This window comes from Corvus cornix, chromosome 1 (genome assembly GCF_000738735.6).
Source record: "Corvus cornix cornix isolate S_Up_H32 chromosome 1, ASM73873v5, whole genome shotgun sequence".
In the NCBI taxonomy this organism is placed as follows: Eukaryota; Metazoa; Chordata; class Aves; order Passeriformes; family Corvidae; genus Corvus; species Corvus cornix.
This window is the reverse complement of record NC_046332.1, coordinates 102980329-103006972: the sequence shown is the minus strand read 5'-3', so window position 1 is coordinate 103006972 and position 26644 is coordinate 102980329. Positions and strand designations below refer to the sequence as shown.

The following is a 26644-nucleotide window of genomic DNA, read 5'->3' as shown; positions in this document are numbered from 1 at the left end:
GGGGTTGTTTTTTAACAGTAAACTTTCTCTTTTCATAACTGCGGGGAGGGTAGGCAGGAAAGAGATGAGTCAAACATTACTGGAGACTGATGTGTCACAGATAGACACTGTCCTCCCCTGTCATATTTTTAGTGAAGGGACAGTGTCTGACAGATGAAAAACATTTCTCTATCAAGGGTGTGTTTAGCTGATGCTTATAATCAGTCATTTCTTGTTGTGTGATTATAACCTAAAGGCATTTCTAAGGGCTGTCATTTCCCTGCCTGACACCACTATTCAGTTCTGAATGGGTTATACAGGAGGGAGTTTGTAATTTTAAAGTGATATTTTCTCTTGGAGTTTGGCTAGGTAGTGTCCCTCCTCCTTCTGACACCATCATTATTATATATTTCAATACCTCTTTGTAAATATCAAATCAAGTATGCATTAGTACTGTTCTTTGTTCTCCACAGGTTTCTTACATTAACGCTTTAATGATGTAGCAGCATTCTTAATTTTTAAAATGCAAAATTTCTGATTTTGATGGGCAAGGCAGGAATGTTTACATTATATTAAGATATCTAAACTAGATTCTCTGAGTAGCCCTTTGTAGGTGTTTGTCTTTCACCATTGATTACTTAGGGAATTCAAACAGAATCTGCAAATCACATCCATTAAGATAGTCTTGAACAGTCATACACTGCGCACTGAAAATTTCCTGATTGAATGGATATCCATAGAAATTGAAATGTAGAGACACTGTGTGCTCTCTAGTTGTTTTTTTATCCTTTTATTTAATGCTCGTCCATGCTTCTGGCTGCTGTCAGCGCTGCTGACATTTACAGATGGGTTCATGCATCTCTCTTGTTTTCACTTATGAGGAAAAAAAGAGAGGTGTTCTGGCTTGGAGCCTATGCCATGTGCTCCTTTTACCTGAAATTACTACGAACTATTCAGAGCCATTACTGTCATTTATTGAATGTATATAATGGTACTCAGTAAAGTGTTGCTCATGTAAAATCCCCCTTTTTTTTGTCTCGGCGCAGGTGGAAGAGGGCTGGTGGGAAGGTATACTTAATGGAAAGACTGGCATGTTTCCTTCCAACTTCATAAAGGAGCTCTCTGATTCTGATGATGTTGGAATAGCACAGGAAGAGCAAGTGAAGTCAAGTAAGGAAAAAATTACTGTTGGTGTTCTGTATGTATGTATGTCTGTGTCTTTAGCCCATAACAGATTGATAGGATAGCACATTCTTATCTCTTGCTTGGAAATGTTTTTGAATGTCATGTTCTTAATTTGTGCTGGAAGGGTCAGATGATGATGATTTATGTATACTTGCAGTGCTATCTGAGTTGTAACATTGTCAGTGCTCTCTGAGCTGTGTAAGACTTGCTGAGCTGCAACAGACCAAGGAGAGAAGCCAATGATGATGATTGCATTTGTATTTCAAAATCAATTACAAGGGATTTTTTTGTCTTTAGATGTGGAAAGTAACTGAACATCTACAAAGTGGCTTATTTAAAGTGGAGGGATTAAAGTGCCATGCTTTCTATAACAATAGAAATCCAATAGATTTAAGGATTCATAATTATTGGTGTGGGACATGCGGCACTTTTTCCCTCCAGGTGCTGAGCATGTTTCTATCACCTCCGATACCCACTGCCCCAACAGCCAAAGGGAAAAAGGCCAGAACTGGGACATGGACTTTGTTCTCTCATTTACAGTGGGCCAGTACTGCTGCAGGTGAAAAGCATGTTTGGTAACTAAGTTTGCAATAGTATAAGCATGGTAGTGGGTTGTCCTACTTATAACTTCCCATGGAGAATAACCTGAGCCAAAAGTGTGCTGTTATATGGAATGGAAAGTTGTTGGTCTTCATGTTTTTTATGTTCTTCAAGCAGAGATTATTTTTTTTCTAATTCAGTGATCAAATCTCAATCTTTAGTGAAAAAGAAAAAAGTCTATTGTATTTGCATATTTCAGGCTAACTCCACAGTACTTGCCAAGGTCTTCGTACTTTTAGCACTACAGGTGTTCATTGCTATGTAGTGTTCTTCTGAGATCTCTGAACAAGTAGAAGTCAAAGGACTACCAAGATATTTGTAAGCTGATTTCAGCTGAAATTTACCAAAACCTTTATCGTTTATTCTGTCAATAAGAGGTAGAAAATTATAATGCTTTCTTCTTTTTCCTCATTTTTCCACTTAAGGGAAGTTTTTCTTCCTTATTCCATACCACAGAAATAAGATCCTGACAGCCCTAACTTTTGCAATGATGAAAAAATTTTATATTTTTTTGTAACAGAGTACCTTTTCATGTGTGAATGGGTACTGGTGACCCTGTCTCCTGGTCAGTGCTGCTAAAGATATTTACATATAATGTTCCTTTAGACTGGAATGAAAATATTTTTAAGTTTAAAATTTTAATGTGATGGAGAGGGAAAAAGGGCATTAAGTGAAGGTGCATGTTTCAGTGAGATTGCAAACTGCTTTCTGTAACCTGTTCGTACTATCATGAATTATAGGCATTATAAACACAGTGAATCTTGGAAGTGAATTGTGTAGATGTAGTTTCAGCTCTGGAGTCTGTAGTGTTTGGTACTATATAAATGAACAAGGTAGGTGATACTGGTCAGGATGGAATACCCCGCTTTTTCTATATGAATGAATATTCCTTCCCCAGGTAATTTGGTAAGATTTACTTTATAAGAAGCATCCTAAAAATGGCTTTTAACAAAAACATACATTGGAATGTGCAAAAGCAGCCACAAAGCATTAAATCTTTATGTCCATTATGGCACATGCTTTGTTCAGACTTGGGTTTATATGCTGGTTCTGATTGGCAGTGGAACCCAAACCTGTGATACTTTTACAGAGAAGATAGCAGTAATGCAAATATTGCTTTTGTCTCTTTAAATAAATTGAAGGTAACTATAGGTGGGAGATGGGTTTTCTACTTTCTTGAATTTAGTTTAATTCTTTGGAGGTGCTTTGTGGCTAGGTAAGATGAGGAGCTATTAGATATACCTACAGAACAGAAGAACACTGTAAACCTCCTGAGAGAGAGACAGTGACTCAAGAAATGCTGAGATTGTTATGGGGATTTTAATGCTTTTTTACTTATTTTTTTTCCAAGTAAAACTATCAATTTAAGATTAGCATTCCCTTAGGAGGATTATGGGAAATATACATCAATTCAGTTTTTTCTATATATGGTTTATGTGATTGATACAGCTGTTGCTCTCTTAACACGTGGTGCTTCATGAGGCTCTATACGGGCACACTGAATATCTGGATTTGAAAATCTCCATAATGACATTGCAAAAATTTCAACAAGTTTATACAACTGACTAGGAATGATAATCTCTTTCCAAGTTTAGCCTGAAGACATAGTAAAATAAAAAATGAACAAGTGAAACCTGGAAGATTTGGGCATCATGTTAGTAGTATTGTTGAAATGCTCTAGGTTACATCTCAAAAGGATGTGTATTCATGCCTCTAGATCAACTCCTTCCTCCGTGGATGACAAGATGTGACAACACCTTAAATCTGCAGTAACTCCTTTTTGTTTCTCTGGAAACTTTGAATACATCTGTATCACAGGACTTTGCAAGGTGGAAACCTTGAATACAAATTCTAGATGATGAAGTTGGGGCTTGAGTGAGGGGTTGTACCTGGGCATTGAACTCGGACCTTGGGCAGCCACAGAGGTTCTGCACAGCATTTAGAGGAGCCTGGAAAGGGCTGGGGTTTGGCTCTGCAATCTTGAGCAGCAGCCTTGAACTCTTCAGCCCAACTTGTAAAATGCAGGTAATACTTGGCAGATTTAATGTGAGACCTGGGAAAATAGCATGGGATATGTGGAGAATGTGCACTGTGCAAACACATGAGTATTTTTAAGTTAATAATTAAATTTAAAGCCTTGGTTAAATTTAGTTAAACTTGATTTTTAAATCCCATTTTACTGACCATCCATAAAGACCATTTTTGAAGGGCAAATGTAATTTTGGTGAACTCAAAGTGAAAGAAAGACGGAAGAGAAAAATTACATAACTTCACTTTTTAGGAATAAAGTTAATAAAAAACCCATATTTCTCTGTCCTCCTTTTACAATCTACACCAGCCCCAGAGCAGAGCAAGATGTCTGATTTTATTGGTTTTGTTGTGTCCATTTAAATTTTATGGCAGATCAAAGTAAATGGCCAGAAGAAATGATCTTGGTTTCTTTTCATGCTCTGCCATAGACTAACGTCAGAAGTTTGTTCAGAACAAAATTTTCCTTTTTTGAAAATGCCTGGGGCTAGTTTTGGAAGTGCCAAATATTTCTGAATCCTGACAGTGGGATTTAGCTTGCCCCTTATTTGGAAGGGTTGGGAACCTGTGCCTCCCCTCAGATGGTGAGTGCTCAGCAGACTGGAAAGCAAGACTTGCAAGATCAAAATATTTGGGGGGTTGTTTGTTTGATTTTAAAGTATTTGTAAGGTGATTGCCAAAGTTCTTGTCTTCAAAGGGATATTTTGGAATATAAGTACAGACAGGATCAGGTACTCTTAGAGTAAACAGAAGTTCCTTGTTCTTTAAAGCATGCTCTTAAATGAAAACATTGCTTTTCTTGGGCCAACTGTTACAGCATGAACAGGTAGTATGCATTATCATTTTATTACTAAATTAGATACATGAACTATAAGATTATTTTCTCTATTTCTCAGAGATACAGTATTAATTTTAAGACTATTTTCAATACCACTTCTTGTCCATACAGCCTGTTGAGAAGCAAAAAGTTGACATGCAGTCAAAAAAATTCTATTTGAGATAATCACAATTAAACATTGAGGAGGTTATTTCAAAAAGCATTTAGTATGTTCACAGAAGTGTCATGACAGCATTGAAAGGTGGCCTTTTGTATCTTGCTGTCTCTGATGTGCATTCTCTTAAGGTACAGCTGGGCCTCATGGTATCTATCAACTATTTTTAGAACCTGTTAGTGATGGCCCCTGAAAAGTCCTGGCTGCTAGAGTTAGAACTGATGATAAACTCATCAGCTGATGCTTCAGTCAGGCAACCTCCTCTATTTTGAGTTCTTAAAACTTTAGATTTCCATTACTGTCTCTCTGGCTCTCCACAGTGTCATGAAGCTTAACTTAATTTTCTCTTAACAATGGGTTGATTGTTGTTTGACTGTTTTAATAGCATTCTTCTAATGGTATCTTGTAAAAAGAAAATGTAAAGATGGATTTGTGGCTTTTTTGCTTCTTCATTACATAAAAATAAGGCAATGAAAACATTTTGTTATTAATTAAACTGCAAGAACAAAACAAAGAATCATCTTTTTATGACATATAAGTAAGTATAGCTTTTTTATTGCCTGAAAGTCCAACAGAATGATATACAGGAGGAAAAATCCCTAAACATTTTTGGTACCAAATTGAGTATGATTCTGTGTTGGGACAAATCACATATACTGGCTATTTTGCTATAAAATTTTACCAAAGACATCAATTTTTGTTGTAGTATACCTAGGGGAGACTGGGAACAAGCTGACATTGGTATATTCTTGGGCTTGCCTGGGTTTTTAAACCTGACACACAAAACACTTCAGCTGCTCATGCCCTTACCTTTACTTGAATTTCATGTCCTAAATATCAGAGCATGAGCTATCTCACTAGCAATGAAAAAAAAATTAATGGGTTTTGTAATAAAAATGTTATCTTAAATATCTAAGATGAGAAGTGGGATTTGGTTTTTGTTGTTTTGCTCTTTTCCCTCTTAATTTTAGAGGTTTGCTTTTGTTAATGTCAATGCCACATCACACCTGATTCAATTTTTAGCTGAAAAACTGGTTTATTCGGGTTTTAGTGTCCTATCCCTTCTACTAAGCATTGTTTAAGACCAGTTCCCATGTCCAAAATATTTCTAATAAGTCATCTTTGAAAGATGCAGCATTTCTGATGCTCACAGGATCCTGGTACATTAAAGAGATGTGACTATTTAACTGCCCTGTTTCGATGTCAGCTGTGCTTGTTCAAGTGCACTACATCTGCATCAGGAATGTTGAGCGACCGTGAGTACACCATTGCAGTAATAATACTTTTTCAGGATTCCCCAGTGCAAGGCTGCATAAAATAATTTTATTTGCAAATCTCACAACTTGATGGACAACAGACCAAACCCAAGAAAAATGCATTCTGTTGGACATTGTAAATAACAGCTTTAGCAAAATCATGAGATTCTATTACCTGACATACATGCAGTAAGAATATTTTAGCTTCATGTACAATCAGATACGTTTGTTAATAGTCTCGTCATTTTGCTAATGAGCCTTTAAAATGTTAGTGACTGAAAATACAGATTAAAACCTCTTCCTTTCCCTTCTTTTTGCCATCATTCGATCTCTTTACCCCCACCCTGCCCCTTCTCTTTTTTTCCTCTTTCCTTCTCTTGCCTGCTGTCAGGAAAATCTGCCTTTGAAGGGACAATTCTGTACAGAGTGGCACCGGCAAAGATTGACAGCTACAGACGTTATAACAGTGAGTGTGTTTCAAAATCATCAAGCAACAGCTTCAGTCTTCTGAACTGGTTTGATTTATCTACACTTGTAAATTGTGCCACTGCTACTCACTTATGGCTACTCTACGTGCACATACCTGTCTGTAAGCTGAAGTCAGTTTGCTGCTGATGAACTGCCCAGCCTTAATGCAATGAGAATGCACCCATTCCTCCTGTGCATGTGTGTGTTCTATGTCCATACGATGTATGTGTGTAAGCCCACCATAAATTGTGGATTACATTGGATGTTTTGGTCTCAGCTATGGATTGAATCTAAGACCATTTAGTCCCATCACTTTTGCCACCTGAAATGAGAAGACTGTTGATAATCACCACAAATCTTTGAGTTAAAAGTCCGTCTGCTCTAAAAATAAAGTTCCCATTGTGATTGTTGAATTCATAAGATACGCTTTGCTTTTCTTAAAGGGTATTGTGGGTTTTGGTTTGTTTGAAGTTTTCTTTTTTGGTGATTTTTTAAAATTTATTTTTAATTTATTGCATGCTCTTCATTTGGCATTCTGTCTTTGACAGTTATTACTCACAGCATTTTGGCTGATACATTTTTTCTGCCAAGGAGAGTAAAAGATATAGAGCTATTTTCATTTCATGTTCAGGTTTTTGGCTTCTGCTTTTTAAAAGAAGGGCACATCCTGCTTTTCATGTTCTTTTACTGTCCTGGTAATAGAGAAAAAGAGAGAATGGTTACATCAGATGCAAGACAGAGGAAGCAAGAAGACAGAAATCTGTCCTTCCACCTGTTTCCTCATGGAGAAATCTAGCAAAAGGAGTCACATTTGGTGTGACTAAGTGCAAACTGTTCAATCCTGTCTTCCGGTGAGCAGGATGTTGTGCTAGCTTTGGCATCTGCTTTTGCCCCAGAGAGCTTTCTCTTGAGAAGATCCATGCTGTGCTGCCCTTCTTCCTCCTTTATGGGTGGGAGTGTTTGGTCTTCTACCTTTGAGGACCTCTGTCTTATGCATGTTGACAGCAAAGGATGAAGCAGTTGAAGTGGCATTATTCTGTTCTGATATTTGCCCTTACACCTTTTTTTTTCTTAACAAATCTGATCCTTTTTTTTGAACAAAAATCTTTGTGTATGTGTGCAGCTCTGAGTATTTCCTCATGGAAAATTATCTCCTTGTCTACCAAAATTCATTTTGCAGCTCTTCTCAAGCTCCAACCAAGCTCTCACTCTGGCTGGAGCAGACCATGTGGCTGGTGGTCTTCAAATTTTTGTGCTGCTTCTCACCTTATAGTCTCCATGACTGCTTATGAATCACTCAAATTTCATGCTGCTTGCAGAGTTCTTAGACCATCGTGTCCTCTAATCCACCCATCTGATGAGCATAATAAGGATTTATGAAGTTGATTTCCAGTATGCTTGACTTCAGACTTCAAGATGAAGCTTCAAATCAGATGCAAGGTCTGCCTTTGGAGCCTTTAATTCCACAATCTTTCTTGGTAATGCTGCCCTAACATTACCTTTCAAAGTTTTCCAAAAGCCTGCTCTCCATGCCCAGCCCGTTTTTCATTAAGATCCGTCCTTCCCCTCTTCTCAAGTCATTAAGGTAAGCATAACTGAAGTCAGGAAGAATTCAGTCACCTTTCCAGTTGTGCTAGAGCTCTGCATTTAGTTCTTCTTGTTAATCATACTGGCACATGGTTGTGTCATGTCACAGAAAATAAATTGCATCAAACTGATTTCAGAGTGCAGGATTGGATGGGTGTCTACAGGAAAGCTTGATAAACAGCTGCAAGAAGACAGCTTAACCCATAGTCTCACATTGCTATGGGTAAACACCCATCTAAAGTTTGTTTTTAAAGCTGATAAAAAAATCTGGTTTAATACTATCTCCCTTGGCATTTGGTTGAGACTTGCATGTTTTTTCATACTGCAGAGGTGTGTTACTTTCTCCATAAAGCTGCATCTCAGAAGGCTGGATATCCAGCTACACTTACAGCCTGTTCGTTGCTTTTTGGGTTGGAACTGGTACTGAGGAATGGGAAACAAACAAAATCAGGTCATCTGGGGAAGTCTTAAACAAAACAAGGGTTTGCACTGTTGTTACTCTCAGAAATGCTCTTGCCTACACACACAAAAAGGAGGGTTCCTTACTCTTCCTGCTGTCTATTGACAGCTCACTTCCTGCAAACTTACTCATCATGTTCTTCCTGAACAAGCTGACTGATGGTGCAGCCAACTCCTTCCATTTCATATCTCATCTATGGTCCATATTTTTAGGCCAATATCCATGAATTTATGTCTCCAGTGAAAACCATTTGGAGACATTCCACAGAATTGTTTTCATTTAGGGATGTCTGTTTAAAACAACTCATAGCTGCTCTAATTTCAGCTTGCTGATTTCTCTGTAAGTTAAGCTCGAGTCAATTCATAACTTTAGATTAGTTATGCTTAGGGGATGCTTGGATTCACCTATATCACATTGCATGAAATACTGCTCAACTTTGTAATCAAGCTTAGAGCTTTTACTTCACAAACACATGCTCAGTGCTAAATACTTTTATTTTGAAAGCCGTTTTCCAACTGCTCTGTTTAAAAGAAATTTTCTTACTTAACCAAGGCCTGTAATAGCTGTTGAATTAGTTGCTTCTTCTAGAGATACCTTCCACTGAAATATGCAAGATTGTCTCCTGCAGAAACACCCAGCCTTGCCTTTATATGCTGACATGGCTTTCTTGGTCATTAGGTATGCCAGGCTCCGCTCAGCAATAATTCCAGCTCCTTTGGCATTCTGCTCATCAACCTGCTGTCAGAAAATCTTTGCTACTGCATATGCTGAGTGAAGAGAGACACACAGTAACGAAAAATTACTTACTTGTCATTTTGTTGATCACAGCCCTCTTTTCTCTCATCCTGCAACTTTCTTGCACCTCCACAAACAACGCTTCTTGGATGTCTAATTTTTTTATTTTTACCGATTTAGTTTCTCTTTCTTGCTTTGCTTTTTCTTCAAAGATGCAATAACTGAGGAACAGTGCAGATAAAATGCTTGATTTTACAAATATTTGCCTCTCTTTCCTTGTATGTGGATCCACAATGCTGTCAGTAATAGCTATTAGATATAATGGAAGAAGATCAGGATCGTTGAAACAGACATATTCGTGAGTAACCTCAATGTGTTATGTGTTTTCTACTGCTCCACCACTTTTTTTTACCCCTTTTTTTTTTTTTTTTTTGATCCCCTCCCCTTAATTCTTGAGGAATTATGGCTGGTCAGAGTTTCAAGAAATCAATATGGTTGATGTACTTAAGATGTTGTAAACCGCATTTAGGAGTGTCTGAATGTGAGCAAAGTTAAATGAGAAACCTGAATGTGGATTTTAACAGTTCTGAAGAGAGGACAGTTACAATTTTGTATTTCACCTCAGCTTCTTACAACTTGCTTGCAAAAAAGAGCTTGTATCAAATACACAACTGCTACAGATGCTACAATGAAAAATAACATCTGAGAAAGAAAAAATATTAAAATTGGGGAGGGAAATTTTCATGATTAAAAAGAAACATCCTGTTTGCTGGAGAACAAATGTACAGATGACAAGGGATTGGGGGTCATGTGTGGAAGAATTATGTTGACTGGGTTGAATCGTTAAATCCTTCTGTTATTCGGATTCCTGCTACCCAGTGGTTTTCCATGAGTTTCACAAAAGACTGGTGTTTGGTGAGTGGCAGGTAAAGAACCCTATTGCTGTGGTTGCCTACCTCTCCTTTCACATGTAATAACATGTGCCTGTACTTGGTGAGGGTGGTGAAAAAGTAGTCCCCAAATAAAGAGGACAGTGGTACAGTTGTAGAGCTCCTGAATGAATGATTGTTCCTATTTGTTCTCACAGTACTTGGGGAAGTGGCTGGGGAGGAGGGGAAGCCACCAAGTTCTGTACTGATGGCTCTGTGCTCATGCTGCAGGAGACGCTTGTGCTGCATTGCCCTCAATGCATGCTGCGGTGTGGGGCTGGGCACTGCTCCCCTTCCCCCTGCATGACCACTTGTGCAAGCAGAGAAATCTTGGGGCATTTCTTATGTGGCAACAACTGTTGTGCAAAGGAAAACGAACATGTTGAGAGCAAATGACAAAATGTTTAGCTGACACAGTTATGTTTTTTCAAGGAATGACTGAGAATAACAAATAATTACTGAGATAGTCTGCCTCAGCTATTTGTACATGGATAATCCCTCTTGGTAAAGAGGCATAAATTTGTTTTGTGAAAGCATGAAATTATCTTTAAACTAAGAAGAATCAACGTGTCTTTCTTCTACAGTAGTATTTAAAATCCAATTTCATTTTCTAGTTTTGATTTTTTTATGATACTGGAATGTTGTTGGGGATGGCTTCAACAAAATACAGGATTTTGATAGAAAGCAAGCTCAAGACTAGTACCTTATAGGATGTGGGTATTTGTTCTGTGTTCGCCAGTATGAGAGGAAAAGGAAGAAGGACAGTTCCTGTCTCATCTGCTGCAATTACCATGTATGGCTTCACCACTTTTTTCATTCAGATCGGTCACCTGGGCGTTCCATGCTGTCATTCTCTAAATAGAAGGAAAGGACATACTTACCCTTGCCTTCCTTCCCTTCCGTAAAAGAAAAAAAAAATCCATAAGCTTCATTTACAAATGTATTTTTCTATTAAACACAGTTGACAGTGTTTCTCTCTGGCTGCCATACCAAATCAGGAGATCCTTTGCATTGTCTCAGGTGTGTGCCTCTGAACAGCTGACTTTTCCATCATTTAACAGAGCTGAGAAGTCCTTAGAGGGCCAGAGCACTGCTGGCTTATACTTTGTCAGAGTGGTCCATCTTTTGCCCAGGGCCATAAATTGTCAGCAGACAGAACAATCCAGAATAAAGAACAAAAATTAAATTGCCAAATAATATCTCAAAATAGAAAGCTCTGTAAACTTAGAACATATTCCATTTTCTCCCCTGCCATTTTAAGCTGTTTAGAAACAATTTATTTCCTGCTTTGAATGGAGTTAATTTTATCGCAGCTGTTTATTTTAGTTTTAACAGCTTTAGTTACACAACCCTTTATCATCCCTAACTATCTTTCTGATTTAGAATCCTGGTTTTATGCCAGCACAGTTCTGAGAGGCCATTGCTGAATTAAGTCTGATGTTGTGGTCTCTTTTTAATCCCTGTTTGAGCTAATCTGTTTTGGTACATTTCAGAATGTTGCTCTCAAAAGACCTGTAACTGCTATAGCAGGAGTGTGGTGTGTTTGAAATGTCTTGAGAAAACTAATCTCTCTTATATACCCATAGAGGAAAAAATGTGTGAAGTGCAAAATTCCTCCAGACAGTTTTGAGAAATTTTAATCTTCATGAATACTAAATGAGCTTGCATTTGTAAAGAGCATGAATCAACAAAGAATCAAAATTCTGAGTGCTTTTAAAAAGCAGTAGACCCGTATCTTGTTCCAGCCAAAAGCTGGGAACAGTTGGGAATTTTAACTTCTTGCTGGTGATGGTGCTTTTGTTTGAGGAACTTACTAGAAAAATGCACCCAGTGCTTAGATTTGAGCTCTACCTTGTGGTGCTACAGACGATTCAGCAACAATAAATCAAGGTAAAAGAATAGTGTCTTTGCTCATAGAGCTAGAAATTTGAAGTGACACTCCCAAAAGACTTGAGAAATATGTCCTGAGAAATACTGAAGTTCTGAAAAACTTTCCTGCTATTGACTGATGTGATAGTAAGCATATTGGTGACCACCTTACTGATGTTATGTTCTTAGCTTGTCAGCTCTCCAAATACTGACAGAGACCTGACAGATTCTAGAGAAGTTGATGTTAAAAAAAAAAAGTAGCAAAAAATAGTGAGAGGCCTGACTACTGTAGCTTTTATCCTATACTGGCTTTATTTGAGGTACTTAATAGTTGGGCTTACAAGAAAAGCAAGATGTTCCCAATGTTTCTGAGGACAGCAGTTTGCTGAGCTGCTGGCCCCACCCTCGTGCTCGAGACCATCACTGTGGTAGACCACAGCTGTTTCAGGCTGAGTGGGTGTGCTGGTCAGCAGAGAGGGGGACTGTGACCACTGAAATTCTCTCCAGTTTTTAATGTTCACTTAGCAACCTGACCTCCCTGCTAGCTGTGGCTCTTCATGAAGAAAATTTCATATTTAAAATTCGTAATCTGACAGTCTATGTCACTCATGTTTCTGCTTAGGTCCCAGCTGTGTCCAGGGGCTACATTTATCTTTTGGAGAAACTATCCACCCAGCTGTGTTCTGCCACTACGCTGTTTGCAGTAGTGGCAAAAACATCCATGAAAAGCGGAAACAAAAAAAATCAAAAAAAACCACCAAAGAGTGTGATTAGAAGAGGAACATTTTTCTGATTTCAAGAAGAAAGATCACCTGAGCCAAGGTGCAGGTGCACCAAGAGAATTGCTGACCTGTATATGTGATACATATGTATACACACACACGTATGTATCTCACACCCCCCCCCCCCATAAATATACATATATACATATATATACACATATGTGTATGTATCAGGGAACAACCCAATGAAAAAATAAATTATGAGAGAATTTATCAGGCAAGGGTGTTGCATAGTGTTGCATCCAAGTTCTTCATCTGTAGAAATCAGAAGTGTGTATCTCATGTACCTGGGGAGGAAGGTAAGAGAGAGTCTCCTGAGCATGTCTTTAATAGTAAGAGCATGTTAGACTATTTTCTGCAGGACTGTTTTGTACTTATTCTTTCTTAATGTTACTGCAGATCCTCACTTTATCTGATTTGTTTTACAGTTTCCACTGCATACAGTTCTTCTCTTTTGTCCCCTTTGTCTCTACACTCCGGTCATGTTGTGATAAGAGCACAAGCAGGGCTTTTATTCTTACTGATTTATTAGTTAAGTACAGAGATCTCCTAAGTTTGTGTCAGTCAAAAAGTATTAAATTAGGTCATTTTCCTAGTTGATCAGGAAGAACTCTTCTTAATTTTGAAGGAGCTTTGTATCTGATCACTAAAAGGCAATTTAGTTTGGACAGGCCTCACTTCAGTCCATTCTGTCCTCGTTTAAAAAAAAACAAAAGAAAGAAAAAGAGAAAAAAAAGCAATGTTGTTATTTCCTATGTTGCTTTCATTTTGAGGACTGTATATTGAGACAACTCTGAGGCAGTATGGAGAATGAACAAGTCTTGGATTATCATCAAGCACAGATGGGTGATGCGTGGGAAATCTGTTGTGAGCCTGAGGTGAGGCTTCTGATACAAAGTGTGATGTCTCATTGCAGAAGAATGGTCGTAAAAGCCGAAGATGCTGTAATGAAAAACAAGTCATGACCCAGAAAGAAACAAAAGCTTTATTCTTATTGGAGCCCTTTGAGATTTCTGATCTTGCTTTCATGCAGACTTCAAAGATCTGAAGTCCATGTGAGCCCTGTTGAGTAATTCTCACAATTACTTTCACATTTTAATTCCATCCACTGACCAAAGTCCACATCATCATCTTCCACAATTAGGGATGCAGAAAACCTATTTTAATTACCTATTTTAAAGATAGCTTTTCTGTTCATTTCAGGGAGTGGCTAAGAGCAGTCATGGATTCTTATCAGTTACTTCTGGAGGGAGGTCTCTTCACTGCTTCTTCCCTCCATCACAGAAAAGTTTGAGGTTTTGGAAAGGATGGCAGTAGAAACCTTTGCCAGAGGGTAATATTCCATATCAAGATCTTTTGTTCAGCGAAAAGACAGCGATCAACTGTTAGAGTTTTTTGAGTTGTGGATGTTTTATACTCAGTATAGTCAATTACTGACCGTTGTCTTTGCATTTAGAAGTGGTAAATAAAGTTGGTTCTAGCTTCTATCTCAGCCAAGGCCCCAGTGATTCATAATTTGCAAAGCTGGAGAAAGTGCAGTTGGTCACAGCAAGGGGAGGGAATAAGAAAAGGGCAGTGACTTTGCCAGACTGCCCAAAGAGATTTATACCTGTCTGGCTTAACTTACCCTTGCATCTCCCAGTGCTTCTGCTGGAAACACTGTGCAATGGCTCTGCTGTGGATAAGCACTCTTCTCCTGCCCACCACAGCACTGAGCAGCATCGCAGTCAATGCTTAAATTCCCTGGTTACTGATTTCCTGAGGTCTGGAAGAGAAGTACTCCACAGAATTTTTCTCACTGATGGTAGGCATGCCAGCATTCTAACTACCATAATAAATATCATAATTAACCAGATTTGAGGTTTTCTCCCAGGCCCTTCTTAGAAAAATAAAACATAAAGAAATCAAAACTTTTTCATATTTAAGTATTGTAGTATAATTACTTAATATTTATTTAAATTCCAATCCTGCACAGCTTATGGAACAAATAACTTGTTTGAATTGAATTGAATATCTGAAGAAACAGAAATGTTGCTGATGTTCAACAATAGTTGTGGCAGCCACTCAGGAGGCTAGAGGGCCAAAGTATTTTGCTTAGTCTGTGGTCTTTCTGTTTGTTTCTAATTGGGAACTTTCTCTAATTCTTCATTTATACTCCTTTCATGTTAACGATACAGAAAATCTCAGGGCAGCGTATCGTGGCTTTTCTGGTTTTGGCTAAAAGTCCTGATCTGACATGTAATTCCTGATTTCATTTCCTAGCAGCACCCTGGTGTTGAAACCCTTTTAACAGATGGGCCTCTTGTGTCCTGGATCATGAAGTTGTATCTGGAGGCCTTAGGACTTGACTGGTTTCTGTGGTTCATCTGTATTCTAAGCTTTTTATGATGAAAATCTATTGCAATCACTTTGTTGATCTTGATATAAAAGTAATTAAGAAGATAAGCTTGTTTGAAATTCTTCTTTTTTTGACTTGTAAGATCCACCCCTGAGATATCGTGAGTGGTTGTTAGGGAACTGTGAGGATTCAAGTTTCTTATTCTTAGATAGAATTAATTAGTGCTGTAGTAGCAGCAATTGCTGTGGTTTTCCTGGAAACAGTTAATGTAGGGAGGCAGATTTAAGTGGTCTGGGGAAGGAAACTTCAGTGGGTCACTTTTGCTGCCAGTGGCTGTTTGACCTGCTGCTGCACCTTTCTATAAAGTGGCTGAAACATCGCCTTATTGCATCTGTGGCCTCTGCTATTCGAGCAGCACATCTTTTCAGATAAATGCAGATAAATTTTCCTATTCACTGGAAGAACTAATGCAAATCAGAATGTCAGTTTTGATTTGTTATATTCCTAGAGGATAGTGTGCATGGGTGCTTTTCTTATGAGGCTGTCTATGCTGCAGAGAGCTTTAATTTGCAGGAGAGAACATATTATACAGCTTATTTGATTGCAGATTTGTTTGAACAGCTTTCAGCTTTGTATTTCCCAGTTAGGTAACGTAGCTTTAGATACTAATTGCATAATTGGCTTGAGTCACACAGATTTAAGGTACAGCATGCCTGATCTGCCTGCTTGTTAGCTTTAGGTGGCTTTATACAATAAGTGCCCTACAGCTGAATTTAACTCTTTCTTTTACTGAGGCCTCTTCCAAAGAGGTTTTGCCTGAGGAATAAGGATTTTCTTGGTACTCAAGGAATCACCATCCTCATTTGTGAAGTTTTGATGCTGCGGTATGCATGTTTTGTGGATTTGTGGATTGGTGTAATTTCTAACCAGTACACCAATGTGATGAAATAAAGTCATTTTTCAAAGTCAAAAATAAGTGCATGGCACAGAGAGCATCTTCTCTACCTCTTTCTTGTGGTTTCATTTTCCTCCAGAGGATGGCCGGAGGGATCATTTTCCGGTCACAGTCTGATCTGAAAATAGTGAGCTTCACACCTTCTTTCATCCTTCCTTTTCACAGGCCTAAAAGATGCTACAGGCTCTGAGAGTGATGGTGGTGACTCTTGCAGTACAAAATCAGAAGGAGCCAATGGAGGCACGACAATCCAACCCAAAAAGGTCAAAGGCGTTGGCTTTGGAGATATCTTCAAAGACAAACCCATAAAGCTACGACCAAGGTCAATAGAAGTTGAAAACGACTTTCTCCCAGTAGATAAGGTATGTGTCATTCCTTAATTGTCTCTTGGTTTAAAGAAGTTTTCATCTTTAAGTTTTGAGTTCTGTCACTGGCCAAAACTTGAAGCTTTATGGTCATTATTTCCTAATCTTTCTGTAGACAAGGTTCTGCTTTTTTTATTTTTGCCTCAGACCAGAAAGTGGATTCCGGGAGGTTAGCTGCATGCTAAAATTTAAAAAAAAAAAAAAAATTGATCTCTCTAATGTTCTTTAGAGAAACCAAAAAGTGCATGGTTTCCAATGAAGTCATGACTGAAAAAAAAATCTGTGAAATCCTTCCTTTAAGTGAACAGTCAGACTTGTATAGAGTTACTGATATGCTGAGAAGCGTTAGGAGGCTTCCACAGCCTTGAGTTCTGCTATGGGCAGAACATGATGCAGTTTCTTTGCCCAATTTTAGGAAGCTCCTGGGCTCTTGGTACCTGGTGTGGCAACTTCTCACCTTTTGATTCTTGATGCTTGCCTACTTGTCTGTAGAAACAGGCATAACAGCAATTAGATTTTTTGGCCTGCAAGATTATTTTTTCAACCTAGATAATTTCAGTGGTCTGAAATATGTGTGCTATAGCACAGCACCTATTCCCGCATCCACCCTAAATTACAGTAGTACAGGAGAAGAGGAGGTCCTGCAGAGAGAGGTGGAAACTTCTGAAGTGAATTATTCTGAGGGACATTTGGTTAATATTTTGCAGGTGACCATTTTTCATTCAGTATAAGGAGGGTAGGGAAGAGTTGGGATAATCTAAATAAAGGAAAAACCTGGACTGTATTATTGCTTGACCATTGCTGACTTCTTCAAAGCCTGCATGGTACTCTGCTTGCTTTCTGTTTCTGGGTGGACTTCCTAACTCATGTGGGGCTTTGTGGAGTCCTTTGTTTTCATGTGAAGTCTTTGCAAAGTCCTTATGAAGTGGTCTTCATTCCTTGGAGGAAAATCTTACCCCGCTTCATAATAATGTGAAGTTTTACCTTTATTTTTCACAAACAACAAACAGGTTTAGTACCCAGCCAAAAATGGAATATACAATTTTCAGGAAACTTGTAACACAGACCTTCCTTCCTGTGTTTTTCAATTTCTCCTAAAATTGGCATGGTTCGTAGAGCATAATGGCTCCATTTTGTAAACACAATCCATCATTTGTGTTTCAAATGTGTAGATAACTAAAGGTGATGTTATCTACATCTTTGCTGTTGATGCTTTTTTCCTGTCTAGGATTAGGTTAATCTTTGAGAGATGCTGTTCAGAGGCTTCAGCACCACGGTCTTTGCCTACTAACAGCACCAAAACATGAGTCAGTGACATAACATCAGTTAGGACTGCAGACCATTAACCTCGCTAAACACTTCTCTCCTGGCTTCAAGAAATTCCTTCCTTGTCATTGCCATGTTCTTTGCCATTTAATGCTGAGTGCAAGAGAATCCTGCATGAAGTTGGCCATTCCAAGCAAGGTCCAATTTAGCCTGAGAGCTCTGCATACTGGTTCGAAAGTGTAGCAATGTGTGATGAAGAGTGCCAAATCAGTCCATAATTTTCTCAAGCAATGTAGTTTTTGAAGGGATTTTTGCCCTGTTATGTGTTTTTCTCATTTACAAGTAGCCTTAGTTTTTCAATAACTTGTAAACTTTTGAAGAAGGAGAAACAATGCTTTCCTCTGTTGCCTTTCTTCTTTCTTTTTTTTTTTTTAATTCTTTCTGAAGTTTGGAGACCCTAAAACTCTTTCTGTTGCTTCTTCTTGATAGAGTTATTGATGAAATATTACTGTAATGATACATTCACTGTTTTTGATTTAAAATATTTCCTAATAACAGTTGTGTTTTAAAAAGCATCAGTAAGCTACTGTGAGGATTTTATAATGTGGGATTATTTATGACATGATAGTTCCCATGTAAAATGTCAGTCCCCATTTACAAAAGAATCAGCAGGGTCTTATTTTGTTGGTGTTGTCACTTTGTGTTCTAATATGTTTTCAATTTTATGAATCATAAGCTTAGATCATATTTCACACAGAATTACTGGGGTGCTAAAAAGGCTTTTACACAAATATTGGCAGGAATATGATGGCAGAAAGGTTTGCTGCCAGCTGAGCAGAAGCAGATGCCATTAGGCTCTCCTGTAAATCACCAGGCAGTTTAATGTGCTTCAAGTGTTTGCTCATTGGTAACAATGTGGGATATAATCACCCTTGTCTTTTAAGGTGATCAATAAACTCTCAATAAAAGGCAAAACTGAGGAATTGCGTGAAACCCCACTGGTTTTATTGGCGCACAGAATTCATTGCTTAGCTGTTATTTGTTCTAAAAATCACAGAGGCAGATTATCCTAGGGAAGTTAATGATGCAGTTGTGGCAGTTTAGTTTGATCAGCACTATCAGAGCTCTGCTTTTTCAGAAAAATAGAAGAATCAAATACTTATGCTTTGTAGTCCATTTGATTGCCTGCTGGTGCTGATGAGTCGACCAGTGGCCATGTATAAGCGGAATCAGATTCCTGAGGCTTAGCTCTGACAGATTTCCATTACTGATAAATGTAAGTGAACTGGTTTACAATGCTGCACAATGACTGAAGTCATAGCTCACCAACAAATGAGTTCTTAGAAGAAATACAGTATGCATATAGACATGTTGTGCCTCCTGAGAAAGTTCAGGGTAACACTCTGAAGTAGCACAAAGCTTATGATCAAATAGAAATGCCTGTCTCACATCTTTCTTCTGCTCTGCATCCTCAACACATTTAAACAGGTGCTTATTCTTATTTCTGTTTTTCCTTTTTCATTTCATAGTAGCTCATCTAAAGCTTCTGTTTCTAGGTTGGACTTCCTTCCAATATGATCTATATGTTCTAACAAGCTATCATTTTTTTCCTCTCCTGTGTCTAAGAAAAAACCTCTACAAGTACAGGAAAATTAATTCAACCAATACATTCCTTAGTCTGAGTTAACTGTGTTGGGTTGGTTTGTGAGTTGAAGCTTCAGCTTGGAAGTGCTAAAGACCATGATAGGTGAATATAAAATAAAAGGTCTTTAAAAGCTATTTTTATCTTTTTGAAATCTGTCCTTACTTCAGAAGAGACTATTGAGAGTATTTTTTACATTTTCCACTTGAGATGTATTTGTAACTTTCTTCAGGCAAAACTTTCGTAGTTGGCTAGCAGTGGTGAATTTGAGCAGAGCTAGATTTCATGAACGTCCTTTGATGAGATCACAGTACTGTTTGCCAAAACTTAATGTAAATTATATACTCAGCTATCAACCCAGGGAGTATTGCAGACACTGTAATGATTTAATGTAAAAGGGGAGGCTGTCATGGCTCTACATGCAGCAACTTGTAAGATCTAGTTAACTGGTGTTTAGGGATCCTTACTGCAAAGCACTGAATTCATACAGAATTTTTTTTTTTTTCTATTCAGCATGTTTGGGAGAGGAGAAATGGAGGAGAACTAATGGAAGTAGACACAAGGGCTGTAACGGCTAGAAGCTCCTGTCAATTATTAAGACTACCTGTCCTTTGTAATAAGATAGAAATTTGTAAAGTCTGAGACTGAATGCCTGCAAGGTCTGAGTTTCTATTTCAAGCCAGCAAGCTGGGAACCCAGAAACTGTGGTGACAGTCTGTCTTTGCACACCTGTTCCATCAGTTCCTGCATGCTTGTTTGCAGAAAACGTTTTTACCCCTTAATTTTGAGTTGTCATTTAAAGAGAAGTCTTTGAGAGACACAAGTTGGAGGCTCCTCCTGGCGTTTCTAAGCTGGCTGATGATGTGCCTGAGCTCTGCCCACCCTGCTCAGTGGCACCCATGGTGCGTTGCCAGTCCTGGCTGTGTGTGCCACGTGTGCCTGTATTTCATGGCTCACTGCCACTTGCTTTGCCTCTCCAATGCCTTTGGAAGTGCTTGCTCCCATAATAGAAATGTTGGAGTCAGTGTTCAAAAGCCTGAGATTAAAAATGGATGCAAGCAAAACCACCTGGTACTGACTAGAAACACTATTAAAAACACCTGCTGAGGCAGAGAGCACACAGTGGGAGCACCAAGTGTGTGTGCAGCACTTTGCACTTGAAAGCACAGATTTCTGGCATTCCTTTCTTCAGAGACAGCCATCGGCGATGGCAGCAGCAGGCGTGGCAAGCATCAGCGGTTTGTCGAATTCTGTGTAGGAACAGAGGAAGCACTCATCTGTTCAAGCTACATTCATGTTCTGCTTTGAAGTTTCTGTCTGCTACAGTCTGGCATCCCTGTCCTAACCATTTATTCTGGTGCCATCTTGTGAGGAAAGCTACAGGGGAAGAAGGACCCTGACCCCTTCTGCAGCTCTCATGAGAGCAAGGCTGCTTGCAGTGGGCTCTCGCTCATTTGCTGGTGTAACTTTCCTTGAGTGCAGTGTGGAAGCAGGATTTATGTGTTTCTTTCGTTATGTGAAAAAATAGTACAGGTTTGCAGATGGTGGCTGATGTTTATGAGGCAGTGTGGACATTATAAATAAACACTTTAGAAGATTTACTACCCTATTCTGGAGGAATAAGAAGGAAGGGTAGGGGAATTAAGATTGACAGGGGACAGTTGAAAAGCAGCTTGCCCCATTTTGGGGAGGCAGACTCAAAGCAGGACCTGGCACTAAGGGAATAGAATGGGAAATGCAAAATTAAGTTTAAAGAGAGGAATAAATTTGATAACTTCAGCTGGCACTGACTCTCTGCTGAGTCACTGAACTGTGCAATGTGAGCGACGAGTGACTCCTAATCTCCTGTATACTTCCTTCCCTTCCGTGCTATCCCATCTGTGCTTTCATGTTCTGTCAGTTTGGTTTCTAAAATGTTCAAAATGCCTGAACAGAGTTGTCCAGGCACCGATGGCATGGTTCAGCTTACACAGCAGCCTGCATTACTGGTTTTCAGCGAAGGAGGTTACCCACACATTGGTTTGTGCTGCTTGTGATGTTTTGTTAGTTTTTTTTTTTTTAGATTAAAGCAGATATTTGACTCTAAATAATTGCAAGTTAGTTGTCCATGCCACGACACTTTACGTGTATACAGTGGGACTCTATTCAGAAAAAAATTGTCAGTGTGAGAGTAACACATCAAACATATGCATGAAAATATTTTCAACTCATGTTTCTGACTCGAGCTGCTTGAAGAACATCTTAAAATAGAAGCAGAGTAGTGTAAGAAGTATTGATAGTACTACAAGTTATTCCTAAAAGCAATGTGGAAGGTCTGATCTGTTCTTCTGAGGCACAGCACTGAGCTTCTGCCAGATTGAGCTCTCCTGGAGGAGTGCTCTCTGGGAGGGAAAACTCCTGTTATTTCAGTCATGGTTTTGATTAGGAAGTCTTAGGGCGCTCCAGTCAGAAAAACAGGATGTGTAGGTTTAAGCTAATGCAATTTTATTTCCTAATAGGATGGCAATAAAAGTCTATATATTGTAAGTTGCTCTGCATCCAGCTGGTGATCATTAGCTCGCAAGTCACTGTAAATCTCTGATTTTTAGTTGAGTTTGAGTCTGTACCATTACCAGGCCTTTTACCCCAACAGGCGTTCTAAAAGAAGAATTGTTAAAAACCCCAAAATGCTTTGCTTTCCTATTTTAAAATAAAGCTGATTTCCTGAGTTCCAGAGATACCTGATGGAGACATAAACTGAATTTCTAGGAACATTTGTCTCATGTTTCAACAGTACACAGAAAGTGCTTCAGAAAATAACAGTACTGACAGGCAAGCTAGCTTTGTTACTGTTTTATGAGCTTCAAGAGAACTGATTCCTGAATCGATATGATATGTTTATTAATAGCAATAAAATCTACCCAAGCAAAATTAATTTATATACATTGGTATGAAAAGATTTAAATTAGTGTAATCAAGACTTTAGGGGTAAACAGTTGTTTATAAACTGTCTTAGTGTTCCGAAGTAACATGTACTTTTCTTTCTTGCCCCATTTGGATTTTTGTTAGATAATATAACCGATTTTTTATTACTACATCTGAGTTGGTAAGCTTTTTAACTTTGACAAGATGCTAAAGAATTCCTGATGAAATAACTTCTGATATTCTTAGCACACATTAACTTTGAAAATTGAATAGAGTTATGCAAAAATTTACCCACCTTAAAATTTGCTTACACCACTTTGAAAATTACATAAATAGGCTGATGAATGTAAACCAAACTGAATATAACCTGAAAGGTGAAATCTATGCCCTCATCTTTTGTTGTCTATTTAGCTTTATTAGCTTGTGGAATTTTTCTGAAATGTTTTCTTTCTTTATATTTTCCTAATTAAGGATTATTTTTTAATAGTCAAATGGAATTGAGAGCGTATAGTATCGTGTGGCTTGCTTAAATATAAATCTTTAATTTCTTCCAAATCGTTTGTGTCTTTCCCCCTCCCTGCCCTTATTCAGTCATTTTAAAGTTGAATTTTTGTAGGGAGACAACATTAAGAATTTATAAGATTTTAGTGGAACAGGCCATCATGTTAATGATATTTCAGTTTCTTGAACATCTTTTTTCAAAAACAAAAGCCAAAACAAAGTCATAAGTTACATGAAATTTCAACCTTTTTTCCCCCCCAGCAGAAAGACTGATCCATTCAGAATTTGTCATAAGCTCATTTTCCAATAAAGTAATTTGCAAAACTTTCTGCCTGGGCTGTTCACAGAAGTTCTGTAAATCGTCACTCACATCCTTGCTTTTCCTAGCTGGTGGTCTCAAGAAGCCAGGGAAGACTAAGCTGGCTTGGGAAAGGAGAGGAAACTTCTTGCTGTGAGTGAGCAGAGGTAGGAAAAGGTCCAGATTTCCTGTGAAATAAACAAGTGGGACTTTTGTTTCCCTGGGATGGCCCGGCCCGTGACTCAGTGTCAGGGCTGGGCTCCCGCTCTCGCTGAACTGAGCTCATGCAAGGAAGGGGCAGGACTCCAGGACTCTTCTTGGACACTTCAAGCTGCTGAAAGGCAGCTTGGCTTCACAATGGGAGAGGAGGTATTTATTTTACAATTAGTTGGGCTTTTTTTTCTGTGGCTATTTAAAACTGTATCATAATATATACTCTGCAGAGCACAGGTTTCAACTGTAGAGTTTTCTGGTTCTTCTGCACACTTTGGAGATGCTGGGTAGGTAAAAAGGAAACAAGGGAAAAGAGTGCTGAGGATCCTGAAATCCATTCCTGCTATGGAGGTCCATATTAGAATATGGGGTTTTACTTTTTGTGAAAAACATATTCTCTCCTGGTTCTATTTAGCTTGAGGTTTTTCCCTTCTGCCTGTTTGGCCATTAAACTTGTGCAGATGTTTTCTATTTCTATATGATGTGGTTTAAATTTTCATACTCTAAAGAGTAATACAACTTTAGAGTTAAGCAAGATGAGTTTAAAATCTTTGGATGTGTTGCTCTTTCAAATGTTTGCTTAGTAAGTGAAAATTCACCACCCCCACCCCCTGTTTTTTCCTTCCTAAATGCACTAACAAAACTGTACTTCTTCTTAGCGGGAGAAAAAGGAAGAGCTTTGCTAATTCCTCTTCTGTATGCGGTGACATTTGTCCAAGTGAGGAAAATTGACGTGAATGAGTGTTTTAGAAAATTATATATCTTTTTTCCCCCTCGAGAAAAAGCAGCTAGAATCAACTGTTGCTTGTAAAATTTTATAGAAAGCTGAATGGAGACATACCAAGTAAACTGTTTAATTATTTGCAGATACTTTGGGAGCTCTTAGTACAAAAATGTAAATTTCCCTCAACTTTGGCTTTTCACAGCTAAAGTCAGTAAGCTGTGTGCAGAAATGAAGCAGCAAGTTTTTTGAGTTGTTTTTTCTTCTAAAATGTGCCATGTTTCTTTCTTTTTTTCTGCCTTAAATAAAGAAAAGAGGAAGGAGGAAAGGAGGAGTGTGAAAGGAGCAGCCAGGCACTTGGTAGGATAAAAAATCTGTAGGCCAAGTTTCTAAGATGCCTTTTTAACGCTTTGTGTGTGTTTCTATAGGAGGTTGTTGGCATTCTGTGTTTCTAAAATAGTCCCTAAATACTAGAGATGTGAGCTTATATTATTACAGTTAGTTGACCAAGGTCTTTATAAAAGCTTCCCAATAAAAGCCAAGGAGAAGGGAGAGAGGGCAGCTCCTGGGGAGGAAGTCCTGATGCAGCAGTGACTGGGAGCCAAGCAGGGGCTGCTGGTGGCTGCTTTCTGCTGGGTGCCGGGCTCTTTGCCACGCACTGGCCACCCAAAGAGCAGAGTCTTCCACATGGACAGCTGACACTTTCTTCTGCAGCAGTCTCTGTACCTAAAGCACTTGCTGGAAAGAAAAGCTGAAATACATGATAATAGTCATTTTCCATTTGTGTTTTGAGTCACTTGTTGCTCTGCAGTCTTCCCTGTAAGTGTTTAAAATAAAAATGTCTCCCTGTTCTTCCTCAGTAACTTCTTATTTCAGTGATGTAAGGTGAGGGGAATAACCCCCCAAAACTAAAAAAAATGAAAGTTAATCTGAGGAGAAAAGAAGTATAATTCCAAAATGGAAGAAATCTTTGTTGTCAGCACTAAATCTGGGATAATTTGCATGACAGTATGGGTTTGTTCTTTTGTTTATAATAATTGAATTTGAAAAATATCATTAAACAGCTACTTTTCAGTTTGTTGACAACATCATAACTTTTGTAAAAGAGCAAAGAAATAATGTTTCCACATTAAAGAGGAAGATATTAAAGAAGAGACATTCCCTGCTTGCTGTTTTCATAGATTTTTTTATTCTTCTCAGAGATGGAAGAAGCTGCACTGCTTTCCTTATTGCTGCTAAAGGAAGTGGAGATTCATGCAGCAGTTGTAAGGTTCAACAATTTTTGGAAAAGAGGGAGGTTTTATAACTGCGATTTCTAAGCTGGATGGTGCAATCTGGATCATGCAAGTTACCAGCTGCAATCTAGACAGGCATGGTTCTCCTGGGAGAGTAGGAAGGAATTTCATTCACTCAGTGCAGACTGACTGAAGTATTTTTCCTAGAAGAGATAGAAATTAACTGTGAATGGCAACCTGCAAATGACAAAATTCATGGCAAAGAGAGCAAGGGAACTGTTTTCTTTACATTTAATGTGAAGGAAAGTAAAAAAGGAGAATGAAAAATAAAGCAGGGAAGAAAGAAGGCTTGCTGCTCAAAAAAATACTTTTGTTACGAAAGCACCTTCTAGCATAACAAATCTGCAGCTTGAGGAAAAAAGAAAATGAGCTTGTTCATCGAGCTGATTTTGATGTGCACACTTCCAGAGCTTTGAGATCAGGCAGCTGGGAGCATGCTGGGTGGGTTTCATTCTGCATTTGCCTTTTATTTCATTTACTAAAGTGTTTTTACTCATCAGTGGTTCTAATACATCTCGCTCCATTTGTTTCAGCAGCATCTATCTAATCTAAACTCTTATGTTCACTTTCTCACCATTAACCTTTTAGGAAGGCAGATTTTTAGTTCATTAATGTTTTGAAACTGACAGCCTGACAGCATCAAATATCAGGATTCCAAATTTTACAGAAATACTGATGTTTTAAAGCAGGCAAGTTAAGATATATAGGTTTCTCTCCTGTCCAACGCTTCAAGCATGTTAGTAGGAAAAAAACCTCTCCAGTCCCTTCCCTGCCCATAATTTCAAATTTTAAGACCTTGTCAAAATATGAAGTTAAAACAGCTTTAGAATCTGCACTTACCTGCTGGTAGAAGAGGTTTAGCTGTGGAGAACACTGAAAAGCAAAATGTGCGCTGTTCTGCTCTCCACGCTACCCAGAATTTTAGTGGGAATGATGTTTCACTGTTCATGGTTGTGTTTCTACCCCCTTTTCCATCCAAGAGGTTAAACCAAAAATTTTGCATTGCATGGTTTACCTACTTATTTCTTTGAATGTTATTTAAAATAGCACAGATTTCTCTGGTGAGTTGCATAATGCTAATGAAGATATTCTTCATCTGTGGTTTGAAGACTGATGGTGGTCTCCGTAACACCTGGTAGTTTTAGTGCATGGGTAGCTGTATGAGACATTTGGTGCTGGCTCAGGTAATTTCTAAATGGAGCTCAACAGCTGGAAACAGGAACAGAAGTAATTTTCCATTTAAGCAGTTCTGAAATTGCTGAAGAGATGTTTTGTC

At 38.5% G+C, this 26644-nt stretch overlaps 1 protein-coding gene across 8 annotated transcripts in view; it reads left to right on the top strand.

Annotated features, from left to right (window-relative positions):
* SH3KBP1 (SH3 domain containing kinase binding protein 1) overlaps positions 1 to 26644 on the top strand; it is a 214638-nt gene that overhangs the window by 114555 nt on the left and 73439 nt on the right. For 6 of the 8 annotated variants that reach the window (XM_039551240.1, XM_010394472.4, XM_019282903.1 and 3 more), the window contains 3 exons: positions 1026 to 1149; positions 6432 to 6506; positions 16329 to 16525. In XM_039551240.1, the coding sequence (XP_039407174.1) occupies positions 1026 to 1149; positions 6432 to 6506; positions 16329 to 16525 (396 nt within the window). Of the gene's footprint in view, positions 1 to 1025; positions 1150 to 6431; positions 6507 to 16328; positions 16526 to 23439; positions 23509 to 26644 lie in introns of those variants that run through there. The other 2 variants (XM_039551251.1, XM_019282906.1) reach the window with 2 other exon arrangements.